This window comes from Erpetoichthys calabaricus, chromosome 5 (assembly GCF_900747795.2).
Source record: "Erpetoichthys calabaricus chromosome 5, fErpCal1.3, whole genome shotgun sequence".
NCBI lineage: Eukaryota > Metazoa > Chordata > Cladistia > Polypteriformes > Polypteridae > Erpetoichthys > Erpetoichthys calabaricus.
Window position 1 is genome coordinate 30227403 of NC_041398.2, and position 17688 is coordinate 30245090.

The 17688-nt window shown below is 41.3% G+C and overlaps 1 protein-coding gene across 1 annotated transcript in view; it reads left to right on the forward strand.

The window, feature by feature from the left end:
• The window catches only part of gba2 (glucosidase, beta (bile acid) 2), a 69638-nt gene that overhangs the window by 31132 nt on the left and 20818 nt on the right, over nucleotides 1-17688 (forward strand). Inside the window, exon 5 of the mRNA XM_028801430.2 lies at nucleotides 10727-10966. Coding sequence (XP_028657263.2) covers nucleotides 10727-10966 — 240 coding nt within the window. The remainder of the gene's footprint in view (nucleotides 1-10726; nucleotides 10967-17688) is intronic.

The following is a 17688-nucleotide window of genomic DNA, read 5'->3' on the forward strand; positions in this document are numbered from 1 at the left end:
ATTGGAAAGTATTGATCACAACCACTCTCTGTTTTATTGAGCCTTTCCAGTATATGTGGTGCTCTTTTCATTCAGGTATTTCTTTATGTGCTTGTCATCAGTTGTATGTTTAAGCTTTGTTTTTTTTGCCATAGCCATAGGCAGATAAGTTGTAACACGCTGAATTTTACTTTAGCTTATGATCAAACAATAATGTTTACAGGCTGTTCATTTAGACGACCAATGTAATTAATCATTTTACTTTTGGGGTTGTTTTCTCTAGTGCTTGAAGTGGAAGAAAATGTCTGTAACTTTATTTTGTATGCTTTTTAAATGATCAGGGACCCTGTCTGAAGTCTGCAGATTTTGGAGAGTGGCGGTGGGCCATCGCTGTTCAAAGTAAGCAGACGCGCATGTAAATGTAGAAGACTTGGGAGTGCAGCTTGTGGGTTCCCTTTCAAAGTCATTACATACAACTGTATGGTACAATGGAGTAGCTCATTGGGAACCATTAAGATGGATGGATCTGAGGACTCCACTTTAGCCATTACTTTTTTCTCCCTGCCTTTTTTGCTTTGCAACACTAACACTCACAGCCACAACGTCTGGCCCTAGCAATGAAGTTTTATAGCGCTTGCAAACCACAGAGCATCATTGAACTTTCTCTTATTCATTTCACACCTCACTGTACACAACAAACGTGATTACACCTGTTTCTCCCTGTGCCAAACAATGCCTCTTCTTCAATTGTCTGCCCACCCTATGGGTTGGTACTGCCACAATCGCTTCTGCTGCATCCTTCGTTTGTATAAAGCCCCCTGAAAAACACAGCGCATGTAAATTAACATAATATTAATAAATATCAACAAATAAAAAATTAATCAGCAAATAAAGAAAAACCACGTTAGCTCATTTTCTTTTTTCTATAACATCCCCAAATTTCAATCAAATAGGTTAAAGCAGTTTTGAGATTTTGGGGTATTTTAATTTTTCAGTGGTTGGGGGATTTTTTAGCATTAAATATTGCTATATCAAAATGTCCTTTCTAAGCCTAGATGTACAATCCTGCAAGTCTTCAACTTTTTAACTAAACAGAAAGTAGCGTCTTTGCTGAGTGAGTGAACGAATGAGTCAGTCAACTTCGCATTTTATATATTCAGCCTCCTCGACAACTATTGGTAGTAAATCTGGTAAAGATGAGTAAAAAAGGTTATAAAAAAATTCACCTTTTGATAAGTTATCTTAATCTCAAACTGACAAAATGAGAGAAATCCAACCTTACACTGCAGTAAATCTATTCTAAGAAAAAATAAATATCTCAATGTATGGAGGTTCAGTGTAGGCAAATGAAGTTCTCCAGCAGATGAACATTGTAGACCAACAGGGTGGACTGACGAGACAAGAAAAGAAGGTGTCTTAAAGAGGAAAAGAAGGAAAGTGGATATTTATATACACAATGCCTGCTTCAAGTTTTATGTTGATTTTGATCAATTAAAATACCAATTCCATACCTTATATTACGAGTAAATGCGAATGGACATCGGTTATTTTGTTGTTATTGAGTAAATATGGTACAGATGTATTAGGTATGGAAATTCACCATCAAATTGTCAAATCTGCAACAAGACAGTGGACACTATACATGTTTTCTCATATAACACAAATTGGCACAATTATGTTGCAATGTATATGAATAATATGAAAATCCCTCAACCTACACTACCACGAATTATTAGCTGCATTAGCCCCACCAGCACCAAGCACGTATAAACACAATGAACACACTTTTCTTTACCTTGTCTCCTTCTTTCTTCTTCCTCCTGCGCGCCTTCTCTGACAAGCTTCATCCTCCCTCTTCTGACTCTGTGGCAGGCAGATCTTTTTATGTGATCTCTGGAAGTAACCCATCCCCCCCGCCTAACCCCCTCGCCCCCCCCCCCATTGCTGACTGAGGGCGTCCCAGGCATCCCTCATACCTAAAATAAACAGACTTGCTGTTACTAAATAACCACAAAAAATCCCAACGTGAAGAGACTTCAGTTGTTAAATATGCACATAAACATTCAGAAAATCATTCCGCTAAATACACATCAGAACATATCGATATGAACAGAGAAGCTTCATATTCATATAAAATCAAAGAAAATATTTGCCTTTGCTCAGAAATTGCAATGATTGGTTTAATTATAATTCACATATTGATTACGAATGTAATAAAGAAATTCTTGTAGGGTCCATGAATGTTCAATGTCCATATTTTTGTGCATTAAAATAAAATGATGAGCTTCCTAGAATATGTAAAAAAAAATTTTGAAAAAATAACAAATGATGATTATCAAATTATAAAGCATAACCTTTTGACAACTTACCAGGGCCTACATATAAATTAATATTTGGTTTACACCCAGTCTCAGAACATTTTATCAGTGTTCAAAGAAAGCATACTGGGGCATTTCAAATGGCATCATTTGGTATAAAAAGTACTGTATAGTCAAAGGCCATTTCATGCCAAATTTTAAAGTACAAGGACAGGTGTCTCACAAATGTCTTAGGGAATTTCCCGGGTAAGCCGGATGCACAGCTTGTCGTACATATAGGGTGATAATTTTAAACTGCCGGCTAAATAATTGTTCATGAGCAAGTCACACATGTGAAATACTAAAATAATAATGGAGACAGTTGTGACTACTTAATGGACACTGGGAATGTAATCAGTTTAAATTAGAGGATGTAGAAAATTGAAATAGGAATGCAAAGATAATCCACAGATGCTGTTATGGTTCCAGATAATAAGGTAATATATAGTGGGGCAAAAAAGTATTTAGTCAGCCACCAATTGTGCAAGTTCTCCCACTAAAAAAGATGAGAGAGGCCTGTAATTTACATCATAGGTATACCTCAACTATGAGGGACAAAATGAGAAAAAAAATCCAGAAAATCACATTGTCTGATTTTTAAAGAATTTATTTGCAAATTATGGTGGAAAATAAGTATTTGGTCACCTACAAACAAGCAAGATTTCTGGCTCTCACAGACCTGTAACTTCTTCTGTAAGAGGCTCCTCTGTCCTCCACTTGTTACCTGTATTAATGGCACCTGTTTGAACTCGTTATCAATATAAAAGACACCTGTCCACAACCTCAAACAGTCACACTCCAAACTCCACTATGGCCAAGACCAAAGAGCTGTCAAAGGACAGCAGAAACAAAATTGTAGACCTGCACCAGGCTGGGAAGACTGAATCTGCAATAGGTAAGCAGCTTGGTGTGAAGAAATCAACTGTGGGAGCAATTATTAGAAAATGGAAGACATATAAGACCACTGATAATCTCCCTCAATCTGGGGCTCCACGCAAGATCTCACCCCGTGGGGTCAAAATGATCACAAGAACGGTGAGCAAAAATCCCGGAACCACACAGCGGGACCTAGTGAATGACCTGCAGAGAGCTGGAACCAAAGTAACAAAGGACCCTGGGAGGCTTGTGAGATTAGAGGGGGAAATGAGAGAGGAAAACCTGATGTGGTCTGTAAGAGGCCTGTACCTTGGGAGAAGATTTGTTTTCCAGCAAGAAAGCAACCCCAAGCATCCAGACAATGTGTCACAGAAATGGATTAAAAGCAAATCCTGTCCAATGGCTTATAAACATCAACAATGTCCTGGAGTAGCTAAGTCAGAGTTCAGATCTCAATCTAATGGAAAATTTGTGGCTGAACTTCAAAAAGACTGTTCACTCATAATCAACTTGCAAGACAAAGCTTGAGCAGTTTTTATAAAGAAAGATGGGGAAAAATTGCCGTGTCCAGACGTGCAAAGCTGACAGAGAGAAAAAAAAAAGAGACATGTGCACACAAACTCAAGGCTGTCATGGCAGGTGCATCTACTAAAATACTGTACTGACTTGAAGGGGGTAAGTACTTTCTTGCTTTTTATTTATGTCTAAATAATTTAGACCACTTTGCAGAAATCTGTTTTCACTTTCACATTTAAGAGTCTTTTTCTGTTAATCAGTGTAGAAAAATACACTGTGATTCAATGTTGTATAACAATAAATTGTTAAAACTGCCAAGGGATGAATGCATTTTGTAGGCGCTTGAGAAGTCTCTTGTCATAAAAAAGTGAACTGTGATCACCTTGTAATTTAAGACTATGCTTTTAAAAATGAATCATGCAAACTTTATTACTTTGCAGTTGGCTGATATCTGAGACACACTGCGGTCTTGTCTTGCAGCTTAATGCCTAGGCCAAAGCTGGTGACATCACATCGCCTATAATAGAAAGTGACCATCCATTATAAATGAATCTGTGCAGATGGTTCAGCGTCTCCAATAATACTGTTAAAAGTGTCAGACTTCAAAAATAAAAATATATGCAGTAGCATGAGGTGAAAATATTCTGAAGATTGTCAAGTTGGGCTGCAGGGGGCAGTATATGTCAGCTGCATAAGAAAACTGTGTCAGTAAGAATTTGTCACTTCCTCTATGAAAAATTCTCAGTGGTTACTGCCATATTATTCTCCTGTGTTGCAAATCAGTGGGCTATATCAATTTATTGCAGGTATTAAAGTAATCTTTGATGGATAGCCACTTGTGATCCATTATAAAAGTCAGTCAGTCAGTCATTTTCCAACCTGCTATATCCTAACACAGGGTCACGGGGGGTCTGCTGGAGCCAGTCCCAGCCAGCACAGGGCGCAAGACAGGAACAAATCCCAGGCAGGGCGCCAACCCACTGCAGGACACCCACACACCAAGCACACACTAGAGACAATTTAGGATTGCCAATGCACCTAACCTGCATGTCTTTGGACTGTGGGAAGAAACCGGAGCACCCAGAGGAAACTCACGCAGACACGGGGAGAACATGCAAACTTCACGCAGGGAGGACCTGGGAAGCGAACCCGGATCTCCAAACTGTGAGGCAGCAGTGCTACCACTGCGCAACCGTGCTGCCCTCCATTATAAAAGTGACCATTCATTTACAAAAGAAAAAAAAAAAAAACAAGAACTTCCTCAAAAGACAATATGAATGTATCAGTTGGACAACAGTCGATTTACTGTAGCATGTTCTCTGCTCTGTGCTTAAATTTTCATTTATTGTGGGGCAGCAGGATGTTGTTACCAAAGTAAAGTGCTGTCTGAAAGCAAGAATCACCATATCTTAAATTCAGTTCATTTCATGATTCAGCATCCCGGGTTTGATTCCAATGCCCACAGACTGGCAAATTCCCCTTGCATCTGTGTGGGTTTTTCTTCAGGTGCTCAGTTAGTCTGCTCACATCCCCAAAGTCACTTGTGTTAGCTTAGTCGGGAATTCTAAAGTTCCTCTGCATGATTGTAATGATGGATTTGTGGCCAAAAGTTTTGAGAATGACACAAATATTAATTTTCACAAAGTTTGCTGCCTCAGTTTCTATGATGTCAATTTGCATCTACTCCACAATGTTCTGAAGAGTGATCAGATAAATTGCAATTAATTGCAACGTCCATCTTTGCTGTGAAAATGAATTTAATCCCCAAAAAAATCATTTCCACTGCTGTTGTGAAGAAGGCTTCAGGGTGCCCAAGAAAGCCCAGCAAGTGCCAGGACTGTCTCCTAAAGTTGATTCATGGGTTGGAATCAGGGGGCACCACCAGTGCAGAGCTTGCTCAGGAATGGCAGCAGGCAGATGTGAGGGCATCTGCGCGCACAGTAAGAGAGGTGGAGACTGTTGGAGGATGGCCTGGTGTCAAGAAGGGCAGCAAAAAAGCCATCAGGGACAGACGGATATTCTGCAAAAGGTACAGGGATTGGACTGCTGAGGACTTCTGGGGGAAAGTCATTTTCTCTGATGAATCCCCTTTCTGATTTTGGGGTGTCCAGAGAAGAAAAGGTGAGCGCTACCATCAGTCCTGTGTCATGCCATGGTAATGCATTCTGAAACCATTCATGTGTGGGGTTGAATAAAAGAGTGGGCTCACTCACAATTTGTCCTAAGAACACATCCATGAATAAAGAATGGGACCAAAACGTCCTCCGAGAGCAACTTCTCCCAACCATCCAAGAACAGTTTGGTGATGAACAATGCATTCTCCACCATGATGGAGTACTAGGCCATAAGGCAAAAGTGATAACTTAGTGGCTCAGGGAACAAAACATTGAAATTTTGGGTCCATGGCTAGGAAACTCTCCAGATCTTAATCCCATTGAGAACATGTGGTCAATCCTCAACGAGGCGGGTGGACAAACAAAAACTCACCAATTCTGACAAACTCCAAGCATTGATTATGCAAGAATGGGCTGCCATCAGTCAGGTTTTGGCCCAGAAGTTGATTGACAGCATGCCAGGGCAAGTTGCAGAGGTCTTGAAAAAGACAGAAGGGCCAACACTGCAAATATTGACTCTTTGCATAAACTTAATGCAATTGTCATTAAAAGCCTTTGAAACTTATAAAATGCTTGTACTTATACTCCAGTGTACCATAGAAACATCTGACAAAAAGATCTAAAAACACTGAAGCAGCAAACTTGGTGAAATCCAATAATTGTGTCATTCTGAAAACTTTTGGGCACAACTGTAATGGACTGGTATCCAGTCCAGAGCTGATTTTCACTTTATACCCAGTGCTGCCAGCACATGTTGGCAACCCCACAACACTGAACTGATTTAAAATGGTTTGAATGTGCCATCGTGTTATGTATTGTATGGCAGTATTCACTGATCACAGGCTCTTCTTAAGCATATTTTCAGCTGTGGTAACAGTAAAATATGAAACCTATGACATTTAGATACATACAACAGAACTCAAGAAAGAAGTGAACCTCAGGGGACTCCACGGCTGCTTGTAACAAAGCTACGATCTGCTTCAAACACACATAATAATGTGCACAGCTGAGTTAACACAAGAAAACTGTTCTCATGACCTCTTTGCAAAAGTCAACATGAGAAATATGCAAAAAAAAATTCTTAAATAAGCCAACACCCTTTTTCAACAAAACATTGTGGACTGATAAAACAAGAAGTACATTTAGTGGAAAATAAATGAAACGTGTTGAAAAGACTTGTACGGGTGTGATTGGTGGTGGTGTGGTATGCCAATGAAACAAAGAATGGATTTATGAAAGTATTATGAGAGACTACAAAGTAGCGTCTCTGACTCAGTGAAATTGAAACCGATAAGGTGTTGGGACATTTTAACTAAACAACTCCACCCAGTGGGCACTTCAAATGCTGACAGGAATGACAGATTGCAGTTTTCATAAACGGACTTGTGTAACTTTGAAATTCAGAGAGGAGATCTTTAACATGCATGTGTATTTCTGAAAGCAGGAATAGAAAATCTCTTTGCTGGTCTTGAATCAGTCATTTCAGCCAAAGCAGATATTAGTGAGCACTGACTGATAATCTTCCCAGACCTTCATTCATGCCACATTCCCTTTTTATTAATATGTTAAATTTAAGAAACAATGAACTTGCATTAAATTGTATGGAAATATGCCTTGATTCAGTTTGCACCATGTACAGGGGACATTTTTTTTTTTTGCTTTAAGCAGTGGTCCCAGTGACCCCGTATAGCTGCAGTTTTTTTGTTTCATCCAGTTTTCCTCCAGTTGATCTCATTTAATTAGCTGGTCTTGTTTTTCTGTTATTTTATTCTGTATTAATTTACATTTGCAGGACATTTAGAATTGTTTCCCTATTATTTGTCTCATTTTTGTGTAGTTTTCTCTCTTAATTCTATTCTAATAATGACAATTAACAATGAGCAGAGCAGACACCTGGGTAATTGACACTGAATGCTGAAAGGCTGCAACTACCTGAGTGTCAGACTCACAACCCTGCACCTTAGTAAATCATGGAAATCAACCAGAATGCCTGGAAAAGCAGAAGGAAAATCATGATGATGCTGAATATCTTAAAAATGAAGTTAAAAAGTAACGACTGTCTTTTCTAATTTTTACATGAACTCCAAAACAGAGAGACTGGGAAGTAACAGTTGGGTTAATTAAAAAATGGATGTCAATTGGGCGGCACAGTGGCGCAGTGGTAGCGCTGCTGCCTCGCAGTTAGGAGACCTGGGTTCGCTTCCCGGGTCCACCCTGCGTGGAGTTTGCATGTTCTCCCCGTGTCTGCGTGGGTTTCCTCCGGGCACTCCAGTTTCCTCCCACAGTCCAAAGACATGCAGGTTAGGTGGATTGGTGATTCTACATTGGCCCTAGTGTGTGCTTGGTGTGTGTTTGTGTGTGTCCTGCGGTGGGTTGGCACCCTGCCCAGGATTGGTTCCCTGTCTTGTGCCCTGTGTTGGCTGGGATTGGCTCCAGCAGACCCCCATGACCCTGTGTTCGGATTCAGCGGGTTGGAAAATGGATGGATGGATGGATGGATGTCAATTGGAACAAAATCCTGCAGCCACACGGGGTCTCCCAGAACTGAATTTCATAACCACTGACTTAAAAATCCATTATATCCTACATTTTGACAAGGGGTGTCTAAACTTTTGCATACCATTGAAATTGTGCCAGACAGTTTCATTTTCTTATTGCATGTCAATTTAGCTATTATTTTAAACACAACAGGAGAGGTGTACATACAGTGCATCCGGAAAGTATTCACAGCTCATCACTTTTTCCACCATTTGTTATGTTACAGCCTTATTCCAAAATGGATTAAATTCATTTTTTTCCTCAGAATTCTGCACAGAACACCCCATAATAACAACGTGAAAAAAATTTACTTGAGGTTTTTGCAAATTTATTAAAAATAAAAAAACTGAGAAATCACATGTACATAAGTATTCACAGCCTTTGCTCAATACTTTGTCGATGCACCTTTGGCAGCAATTACAGCCTCAAGTCTTGTTGAATATGATGCCACAAGCTTGGCACACCTATCCTTGGCCAGTTTCGCCCATTCCTCTTTGCAGCACCTCTCAAGCTCCATCAGGTTGGATGGGAAGCGTCGCTGCACAACCATTTTAAGATCTCTCAAGAGATGTTCAATCGGATTCAACTCTGGGCTCTGGCTGGACCACTCAAGGACATTCACAGAGTTGTCCTAGCCACTCCTTTGATATCTTGGCTGTGTGCTTAGGGTCGTTGTCCTGCTGAAAGATGAACCGTCACCCCAGTCTGAGGTCAAGAGCGCTCTGGAGCAGGTTTTCATCCAGGATGTCTCTGTACATTGCTGCAGTCATCTTTCCCTTTATCCTGACTAGTCTCCCAGTTCCTGCCACTGAAAAACATCCCCACAGCATGATGCTGCCACTATCATGCTTCACTGTAGGGATGGTATTGGCCTGGTGATGAGCGGTACCTGGTTTCCTCCAAACGTGACGCCTGGCATTCACACCAAAAAGTTCAATCTTTGTCTCATCATACCAGAGAATTTTGTTTCTCATGGTCTGAGAGTCCTTCAGGTGCCTTTTGGCAAACTCCAGGCAGGCTGCCATGTGCCTTTTACTAAGGAGTGGCTTCCGTCTGGCCACTCTACCATATAGGCCTGATTGGTGGATTGCTGCAGAGATGGTTGTCCTTCTGGAAGGTTCTCCTCTCTCCACAGAGGACCTCTGGAGCTCTGACAGAGTGACCATCGGGTTCTTGGTCACCTCCCTGACTAATGTCCTTCTCCCCCGATCACTCAGTTTAGATGGCCGGCCAGCTCTAGGAAGAGTCCTGGTGGTTTCGAACTTCTTCCACTTACGGATGATGGAGGCCACTGTGCTCATTGGGACCTTCAAAGCAGCAGAAATTTTTCTGTAACCTTCCCCAGATTTGTACCTTGAGACAATCCTGTCTCGGAGGTCTACAGACAATTCCTTTGACTTCATGCTTGGTTTGTGCTCTGACATGAACTGTCAACTGTGGGACCTTATATAGACAGGTGTGTGCCTTTCCAAATCCTGTCCAATCAACTGAATTTACCACAGGTGGACTCCAATTAAGCTGCAGAAACATCTCAAGGATGATCAGGGGAAACAGGATGCACCTGAGCTCAATTTGGAGCTTCACGGCAAAGGCTGTGAATACTTATGTACATGTGCTTTCTCAATTTTTTTACGTTTAATAAATTTGCAAAAACCTCAAGTAAACTTTTTTCACATTGTCATTATGAGGTGTTGTGTGTAGAATTCTGAGGAAAAAAATGAATTGAATCCATTTTGGAATAAGGCTGTAACATAACAAAATGTGGAAAAGGTGATGCGCTGTGAATACTTTCCGGATGCACTGTACTTTAACTTGTTGATTTGATGAGATTTATAGGAGCATTGAAGGCTGAGAGCCAGATGAATAAAAGAGAACTTCAGAGCAACCAAGGTAAATGGGAATTAAACTGCAATCCAGAAAATACTGAGGTGCAGCTGAGATGAGGCTTGGGCCCACAGAAGTGGACCCATAGTTCAGTTGAGGGGTGAGAGTCAGAGGACTGAAAATGGACTTCAGGCCAACCGAGGTTGCTAGCAGTGGAACGTCAGTTGAGAATATTTTAAATTCTGAGTATGGAACTGCAACTCAAATGTGGCTGGTGTCTATGGGAGGTGGAGTTGGATCTTAAAGTAGCTCTGAAGTCTAAGGCAATGAAACTGAGATCTGAGGCCAACATGAGTGGACCAACAATCCAAGGGTTCAATGAGAAATCCAGTGTGAAACACTGAGAAATGAGGGCAGCTGTAGCTTTTTGGTACATGAAAGGGTCCATCCTTTCCTTAGTGTGTGCAGTTTTGTCTTAAATTGCCCATGCTCAATGTCCACATTTCATTTTTCTTTGTCCAGGACTCTAGTCTCCCTGTGGGTGTGTTCGTCTGGGACATTGAGAATCGAAACGACTTTGATCTCGAAGTGACCATTATGTTTACTATGAGGAATGGGACTGGAAGCAAGAGCGACAAGAAGGGTGGACATTGGAATGAGCCATTCCACATAGAGAAAGAAGGCGAGGCTGTGTCTGGTGTCCTTCTTCACCACTGCTGCCATATCAACCCCTACACATTGGCTATAGCTGCCCGGTGCCAGGTAAGAAATAGGACACTGTCCTAAGCCCAGATTTTGGGACTAGTTAGTGGGATGAATCTTCAGACTGTTGTGCACCGCTGTTCTTGTGGAAAAAAAATTTTCTCTATTTTCAAAGAAGTCATTCTCAGAGACCAGATGTAAATCCAGAACAATTCTTTATTTGCACATAGATATCCATAAATGTCTCAGTCCAAGGAATGAGCAGTCATTAATACAATTCATTCCCTTTTATACTTTACTATTAAGATTACCTTATCTAAGACATCTGACTCTTAAAATGCAGAATTTTGTCAATCAGCTACAGTCACCAGTAACTTCGTATACATGTCCATTATTCTAAACATCGCTTTGTTAATAGGGGTGTTCTACAGGTTTTCCCATTGATCTTATTTCCACTTCACAATAGGGGTTTTTGGGGTTCTTCACTATTTGTCCTCACTTTTTAAGTGGGTGTTCATTACTCATTTACTTCACTTTAACCTTAGTAATTTCTTTGGTGGTTTGTCTAAGATTAGGCAAACCTCACATGCTCAAGCTTTAAGCTGCGTTTAGTTCACCCCTTTAGTTGCCTTCAGTCCTTTTCCTTATGCTTTTAATAATCCATTATTACAACTTCCATTTAAGGATATGCTTGTATTAAATTGTAAACAAGATCATGTATTGATTTAAAATATTTGATTAACATTCTATACTGTCTTTACCCCTTTGTAGACATGAGTTGGCATGTAGTTGGGAGTTTTTAAAAGTAATGATGAACAAACACACATATAATTGGTAAAAAAACGGGGGAACATGTAACACAAGATTGGGGATTTAGGGGCTTTTTGAACACTCTGTGAATCGCACTTTGGCTGTTGTAGCGAAGGACTCTTCTGGACACATGGCAATGCTCAGAGAATGTTCCCGACTTGGGAAACCTGCTCCTCCTCAGCCCACTGCTTTATGTGCCATTTTGATCATTTTAATCTTTCAGCCCTTTGTGTTTACTGGTTTGTCTAATTCTTTCTGTCTTTCCCTTGGCTCCATTTGATTTACATGAATATGTCTGTTTGCCTTATGGATATGGCTGAATCTTCATCTCTGGTTTCTCATTGCCTATGTGGCTATGTTTGTCTCTTATTTTTGAATTGTTTGTCCGCCTTTTCCCTACTTACAGTTGCATACAGTGCTGTGAAGAAGTATTTGCCCCTTTCTGATATCCTCTGTTTCAGATTTTAAGACAAAAAGCAGACTTAAATAAGGGATCAGGAGTAAACATGCAACACCATTTCTAAATTTCCACTTAATATATTTAAAGTTATCCAACAGCTGTATTGTTTGCATATAAAGGTAATCCTCCTGATACTTGCACAATCAACTGACCAACGTTAACTGATAACCCTGTTGTATGTAAGCCTTACCATATACTGACCCTTACCTTGAGTGTGAAGTCACCACTAGATTTCTACAAGAACAATAGGCTCTGGTTAATTTTAGAATAATGTTCTATGGACAGACATGTCAAAAGTTGAACTCTTAGTTGACACAGGTTGCTCTGTGTTTGATGTACAACTAATACAACATTTCACAATAAGAACATAATATCTACAGTAAAACCTGGCAGTAGTAGTAATGGTGAGGGATTCTTTGCTGCGGACCTGGGAGACATGTCATTATTGAAGGATAGATAATGTTTAAAATATTCCTGTAATGTGTAAGGAAAATGTCTGGTCATCTGTCCCAGAGCATAATTTGAGTTATATTGCAGGACAATGTGATAAAACTCAAAAGCAAGCCTACAAATGAATAGATCAGAAGAAAGAAAATTACAGCTTAAGAAGGGCATAATGAAGGTCCTGCAATGAGCAGTTCAGGTTCTTAAACCTACGAATAGGTCTGAATGAAAGTGGCTGTACAAAGAAGAGAGGGACAATTACGCTTTAACGTGGGTGAAAGGGGTGTTGGAGAGGTTTGTTCTTTAATGTTCCCTCTTGGTAGAGTGATATATATTACTCTAGTTTCCCCTTTTGTATGTGTAGCTTTTGTCATAATGCCTCAAATCTCACAGACGTACCTCTGTTTATAAGATATTGTACCATATAACTTCTCCCCACCTTCCCTTCTAGATTTATAACCTCAGGCAATTAGGTGTAGTAAAAGACAAGCAGGAGTTCATTTACAATTTAATTTAATTATTTATAATATTCATAAATAATAACAATAGGCAAAGTACAAGTGAACACTGGCAACCATACAACCTGATGTTTAGCCTCAGGCGGCACACAGACTTGTAGATACTTTAAATGTCTCTAGATAAGGCATCATTTTTGGTCAGCTTTCTTCAGAACAGTCCGCATGCCTTTCTCAATATGGCTACCGAGATAGATAGATAGATACTTTATTAATCCCAAGGGGAAATTGACATACTCCAGCAGCATACTGATAAAGAAACAATTTTAAATAAAAGAGTGATAAAAATGCAGGTATAACAAACAATAACTTTGTATAATGTTAACGTTTTACCCCCCCCCCCCCCTCCCCAAAGGGTGGAATTGAACAGTCGTATACTGTGGGGGAGGAATGATCTCCTCAGTCTGTCAGTGGAGCAGGACATTGACAGCAGTCTGTCGCTGAAGCTGCTCCTCTGTCTGGAGATGACACTGTTCAGTGGATGCAATGAATTCTCCATGATTGACAGGAGCCTGCTAAGTGTCCGTCACTCTGCCACAGATGTCAAACTGTCCAGCTCTGTGCCTACAATAGAGCCTGCCTTCCTCACCAGTTTGTCCAGGCGTGAGGCGTCCTTTATGCTGCCTCCCCAGCACACCACCGCGTAGAAGAGGGCACTCGCCACAACCGTCTGATAGAACATCTACAGCATCTTATTGCAGATTTTGAAGGACGCCAGCCTTCTAAGGAAGTATATTCGGCTCTGTCCTCTCTTGCAAAGAGCATCAGTATTGGCAGTCCAGTCCAATTTATCATCCAGCTGCACTCCCTCTGCACACAGTCATCTCTGATGATCACGGAGTCCAGGAGGGGCATGGGTCTCCTAAAATCCACCACCAGTTCCTTGGTTTTGCTGGTGTTCTGGTGTAGGTGGTTTGAGTCGCACCATTTAACAAAGTCATGGATTAGGTTCCTATACTCCTCCTCCTGCCCACTTCTGATGCAGCCCACGATAGCAGTGTCATCAGTGAATTTTTGCACATGGCAGGACTCCGAGTTATATTGGAAGTCCGATGTATATAGACTGAACAGGACTGGAGAAAGTATAGTCCCCTGCGGCGCTCCTATGTTGCTGACCACAATGTCAGACCTGCAGTTCCCGAGACACACATACTGAGGTCTGTCTGTAAGATAGTCCACGATCCATGCCACCAGGTATGAATCTACTCCCATCTCTGTCAGCTTGTCCCTAAGGAGCAGAGGTTGGATGGTGTTGAAGGCGCTAGAGAAGTCCAGAAACATAATTCTTACAGCACCACTGCCTCTGTCCAAGTGGGAGAGGGATCGGTGTAGCATGTAGATCAGGGGTGGGCAAATTGCGGCCCACTAAGAGTTTTTTGTGGCCCGCCAAGACAGTCAGAAAAATCCGCCTTGAACCGAGATTTCCTTCCCGTGCGCAACGAAGATTCGTCTCGTATTTTCCACTAGGACAGCCACATCAATACGCATGCGCAGTGTAGATACGATGCACAGTGCTTTCCCGGTTGATCTTGTTAATTTCAATTTTGTCTTTTCAACAGTAAGTATATAAATTTCCAACTTTAGTGAAACCATGAACCCTCCGAAAAAACGTAAAATCGGTGATGAATGTCGTGTGTTTAATGAAGAATGGACAAACAAATATTTCTTTGGTAATACAGGGAATAAAGAAGTGTGTTTATTGTGTCATGAAACGATAGCTGTATTTGAGGAGTACAATCTGAAACGACACCACGAAACAAAACATAGAGAATTTGGCTGCAAACTTTCCAAGGAAGAACGCAAAATAAAAGCTGCAGAGTATGTGAAAAGGCTGAAGAAGCAACAAACATTATTTACAAAGCAATCAACACTTCAAAATAGCGCTACAGAAGCAAGTTTCATGGTAGCCTACTACCTTGCTAAACGCAACAAACCTTTTTTGGATGGCAAGTTTATTAAGCAGTGTATGGTAGAGTGTGTAAGCGTATTATGTCCTGATGTGAGAAGCAAATTTGAAAGCATTTCATTGTCAAGAAGGACTATAGTGAGGCGCATTGACTCAATTAGTGACGAACTCACAGAACAGCTGAAGACTGTGAGCAAAGATTTTGTTTGGTTTTCTTTGGCACTGAATGAGAGTACAGATAACGAAGACACTGCACAATTACTCATCTTTATCCATGGAATTAATGAAAATTTCATCATCACAGAGGAATTCCTTGGCCTAGAATCAATGAAAGATAGAACCACTGGTCAGGACTTGCTTGAGTGTGCTGTGAATTGTGTGAAGAAAAGTGGCTTGTCCTGGAACAAAATGGCAAGCATTACAACAGATGGGGCCAGAGCTTCCAGTGGAAAAAATGTAGGTATGGTTAAGCTTTTATAAAACAAGTCACAAGCACAAGACACGGACAGTGATATCTTGTCTTTTAGTTGCATTTTACATCAGGAGAGCCTTTGTAAAGCTGCACTGGACTTAAAGCATGTGGTAGATCCTATTGTTAGTGTAGTGAACACAATCGGAGCAAGGGCACGCCACCATCGACAGTTCAAATCTTTTCTTGATGATGTGGAGGCAGAGTATGAAGACGTAATTTACCACAACATTGTGAGGTGGTTGAGCCTGGGCAAAGTGATAAAAAGAGTCTGGGCATTGTAGAATGAAATCCTCTTATTTCTGGACAAGAAATAGATATCTCATGATTTTGTTACAAAAATAGGATGTGAGGAGTGGAGATATGAGATGATGTTTGCAGCTGATGTATTTGAGAAATTGAATGAACTGAATTCAGGGAAAGGGGCTGTTTGCACATGAAATGTGGAAGCATGTAAAATCATTCAAAGCAAAACTAGGTCTGTTTGCAAGGCAAGCAGGTGAAGGCAATTTTTGTCATTTCCCTTTATTAGGAAAACAGAAAGTGCAAGAAAGTGTTTCTGCTAAGATTAGGGATCATCTGCAGAGTTTGGAGGACGAGGTCACAAGACGATTTCAGGACTTTAAGAAAATTGAGCCTAAATTCAATTTGCTCTCTTATACCATCACTGCTGATATTGACACAGCACCTGAGGAGCTGCAGCTTGAACTTATTGACATGCAGTCAAATCACACTGTGAAAGAAATGTTTAATGCTGTGACATTAGTTGACTTTTACAAATGTCTGCTGAAAAATTTCCATGTATGAAGAAATTTGCTGGGAAAATGTTCTCTATATTTGGGTCTACATATATTTGTGAGCAATGTTTTTCTTGCTTGAAGATCAACAAGAGTAAATATAGATGCTCTTTGACAGACATTAACGTGCAGGCTGTGATGAGAATCTCAACAAGCAATCTCACTCCTGATTTCAAACAAATTGTAGAAAAGTGTGATAGGGTACATTTGTCTCATTAAACTGATTCAAAAATTAAATGTGCTTGCAGCTATAGATGATATGAAATTGGCACGGTGGCGCAGTGGTAGCGCTGCTGCCTCGCAGTTAGGAGACCCGGGTTCGCTTCCCGGGTCCTCCCTGCGTGGAGTTTGCATGTTCTCCCCGTGTCTGCGTGGGTTTCCTCCGGCGCTCCAGTTTCCTCCTACAGTCCAAAGACATGCAGGTTAGGTGGATTGATGATTCTAAATTGGCCCTAGTGTGTGCTTGGTGTGTTTGTGTGTGTCCTGCGGTGGGTTGGCACCCTGCCCAGGATGGGTTCCCTGCCTTGTGCCCTGTGTTGGCTGGGATTGGCTCCAGCAGACCCCAGTGACCCTGTGTTTGGATTCAGCGGGGTGGAAAATGGATGGATGGATGGATGGATTTTTATGGTACAATTTATACCTTTTCTGAAATGCAAAGTTAACTAATGAATGCAATCATTTTAAAAGGTGCGTCCCTCCGCTATCCTCCGCTTCCACAAAGTGGCCCCCGAGCCAAAACAATTGCCCACCCCTGATGTAGATGATGGCATCCTCCACTCCCACCTTCTCCTGGTATGCAAACTGCAGAGGGTCGAGGGCGTGGCGGACCTGTGGCCTCAGGTGGTGAAGCAGCAGCCGCTCCATGATCTTCATCACATGTGACATCAGAGCGACAGGCTGGAAGTCGTTCAACTCACTAGGACGTGATACCTTTGGGATGGGGGTTATGCAAGATGTTTTCTAAAGCCTGGGGACTCTCCCCTGTTCCCAGGCTCAGGTTGAAGAATGCGCTGTAGAGGACCCCCCCAGCTCCAATGCACAGGCCTTCAGCAGTCGTAGGCGATACTCCATCTGGACCTGCTGCTTTGCTGGCACGAAGTCTCCTCAGCTCTCTGCTTACCTGGGCTGCTGTAATTATGGGTGGGGAGAAACTCTCCTCCTATGCTCCTTATGGCAATGGTGTGACAGAGAGATGGCTCCTTCATTGTGATGTTTGTAAGAGAGAGAGGGAAGGGTAAAGCAAGGAAATTTATAGACTCTCTGTCCCAAACTCTACAATCCAATAGGGCGTTGTGGTATTTAATGGCTTCAAGCAACTTTAGACCAACTAGAATTCTGGTGCGACCACAATGGTTTCACACCTTGTGCGGAGTGGTGCTCT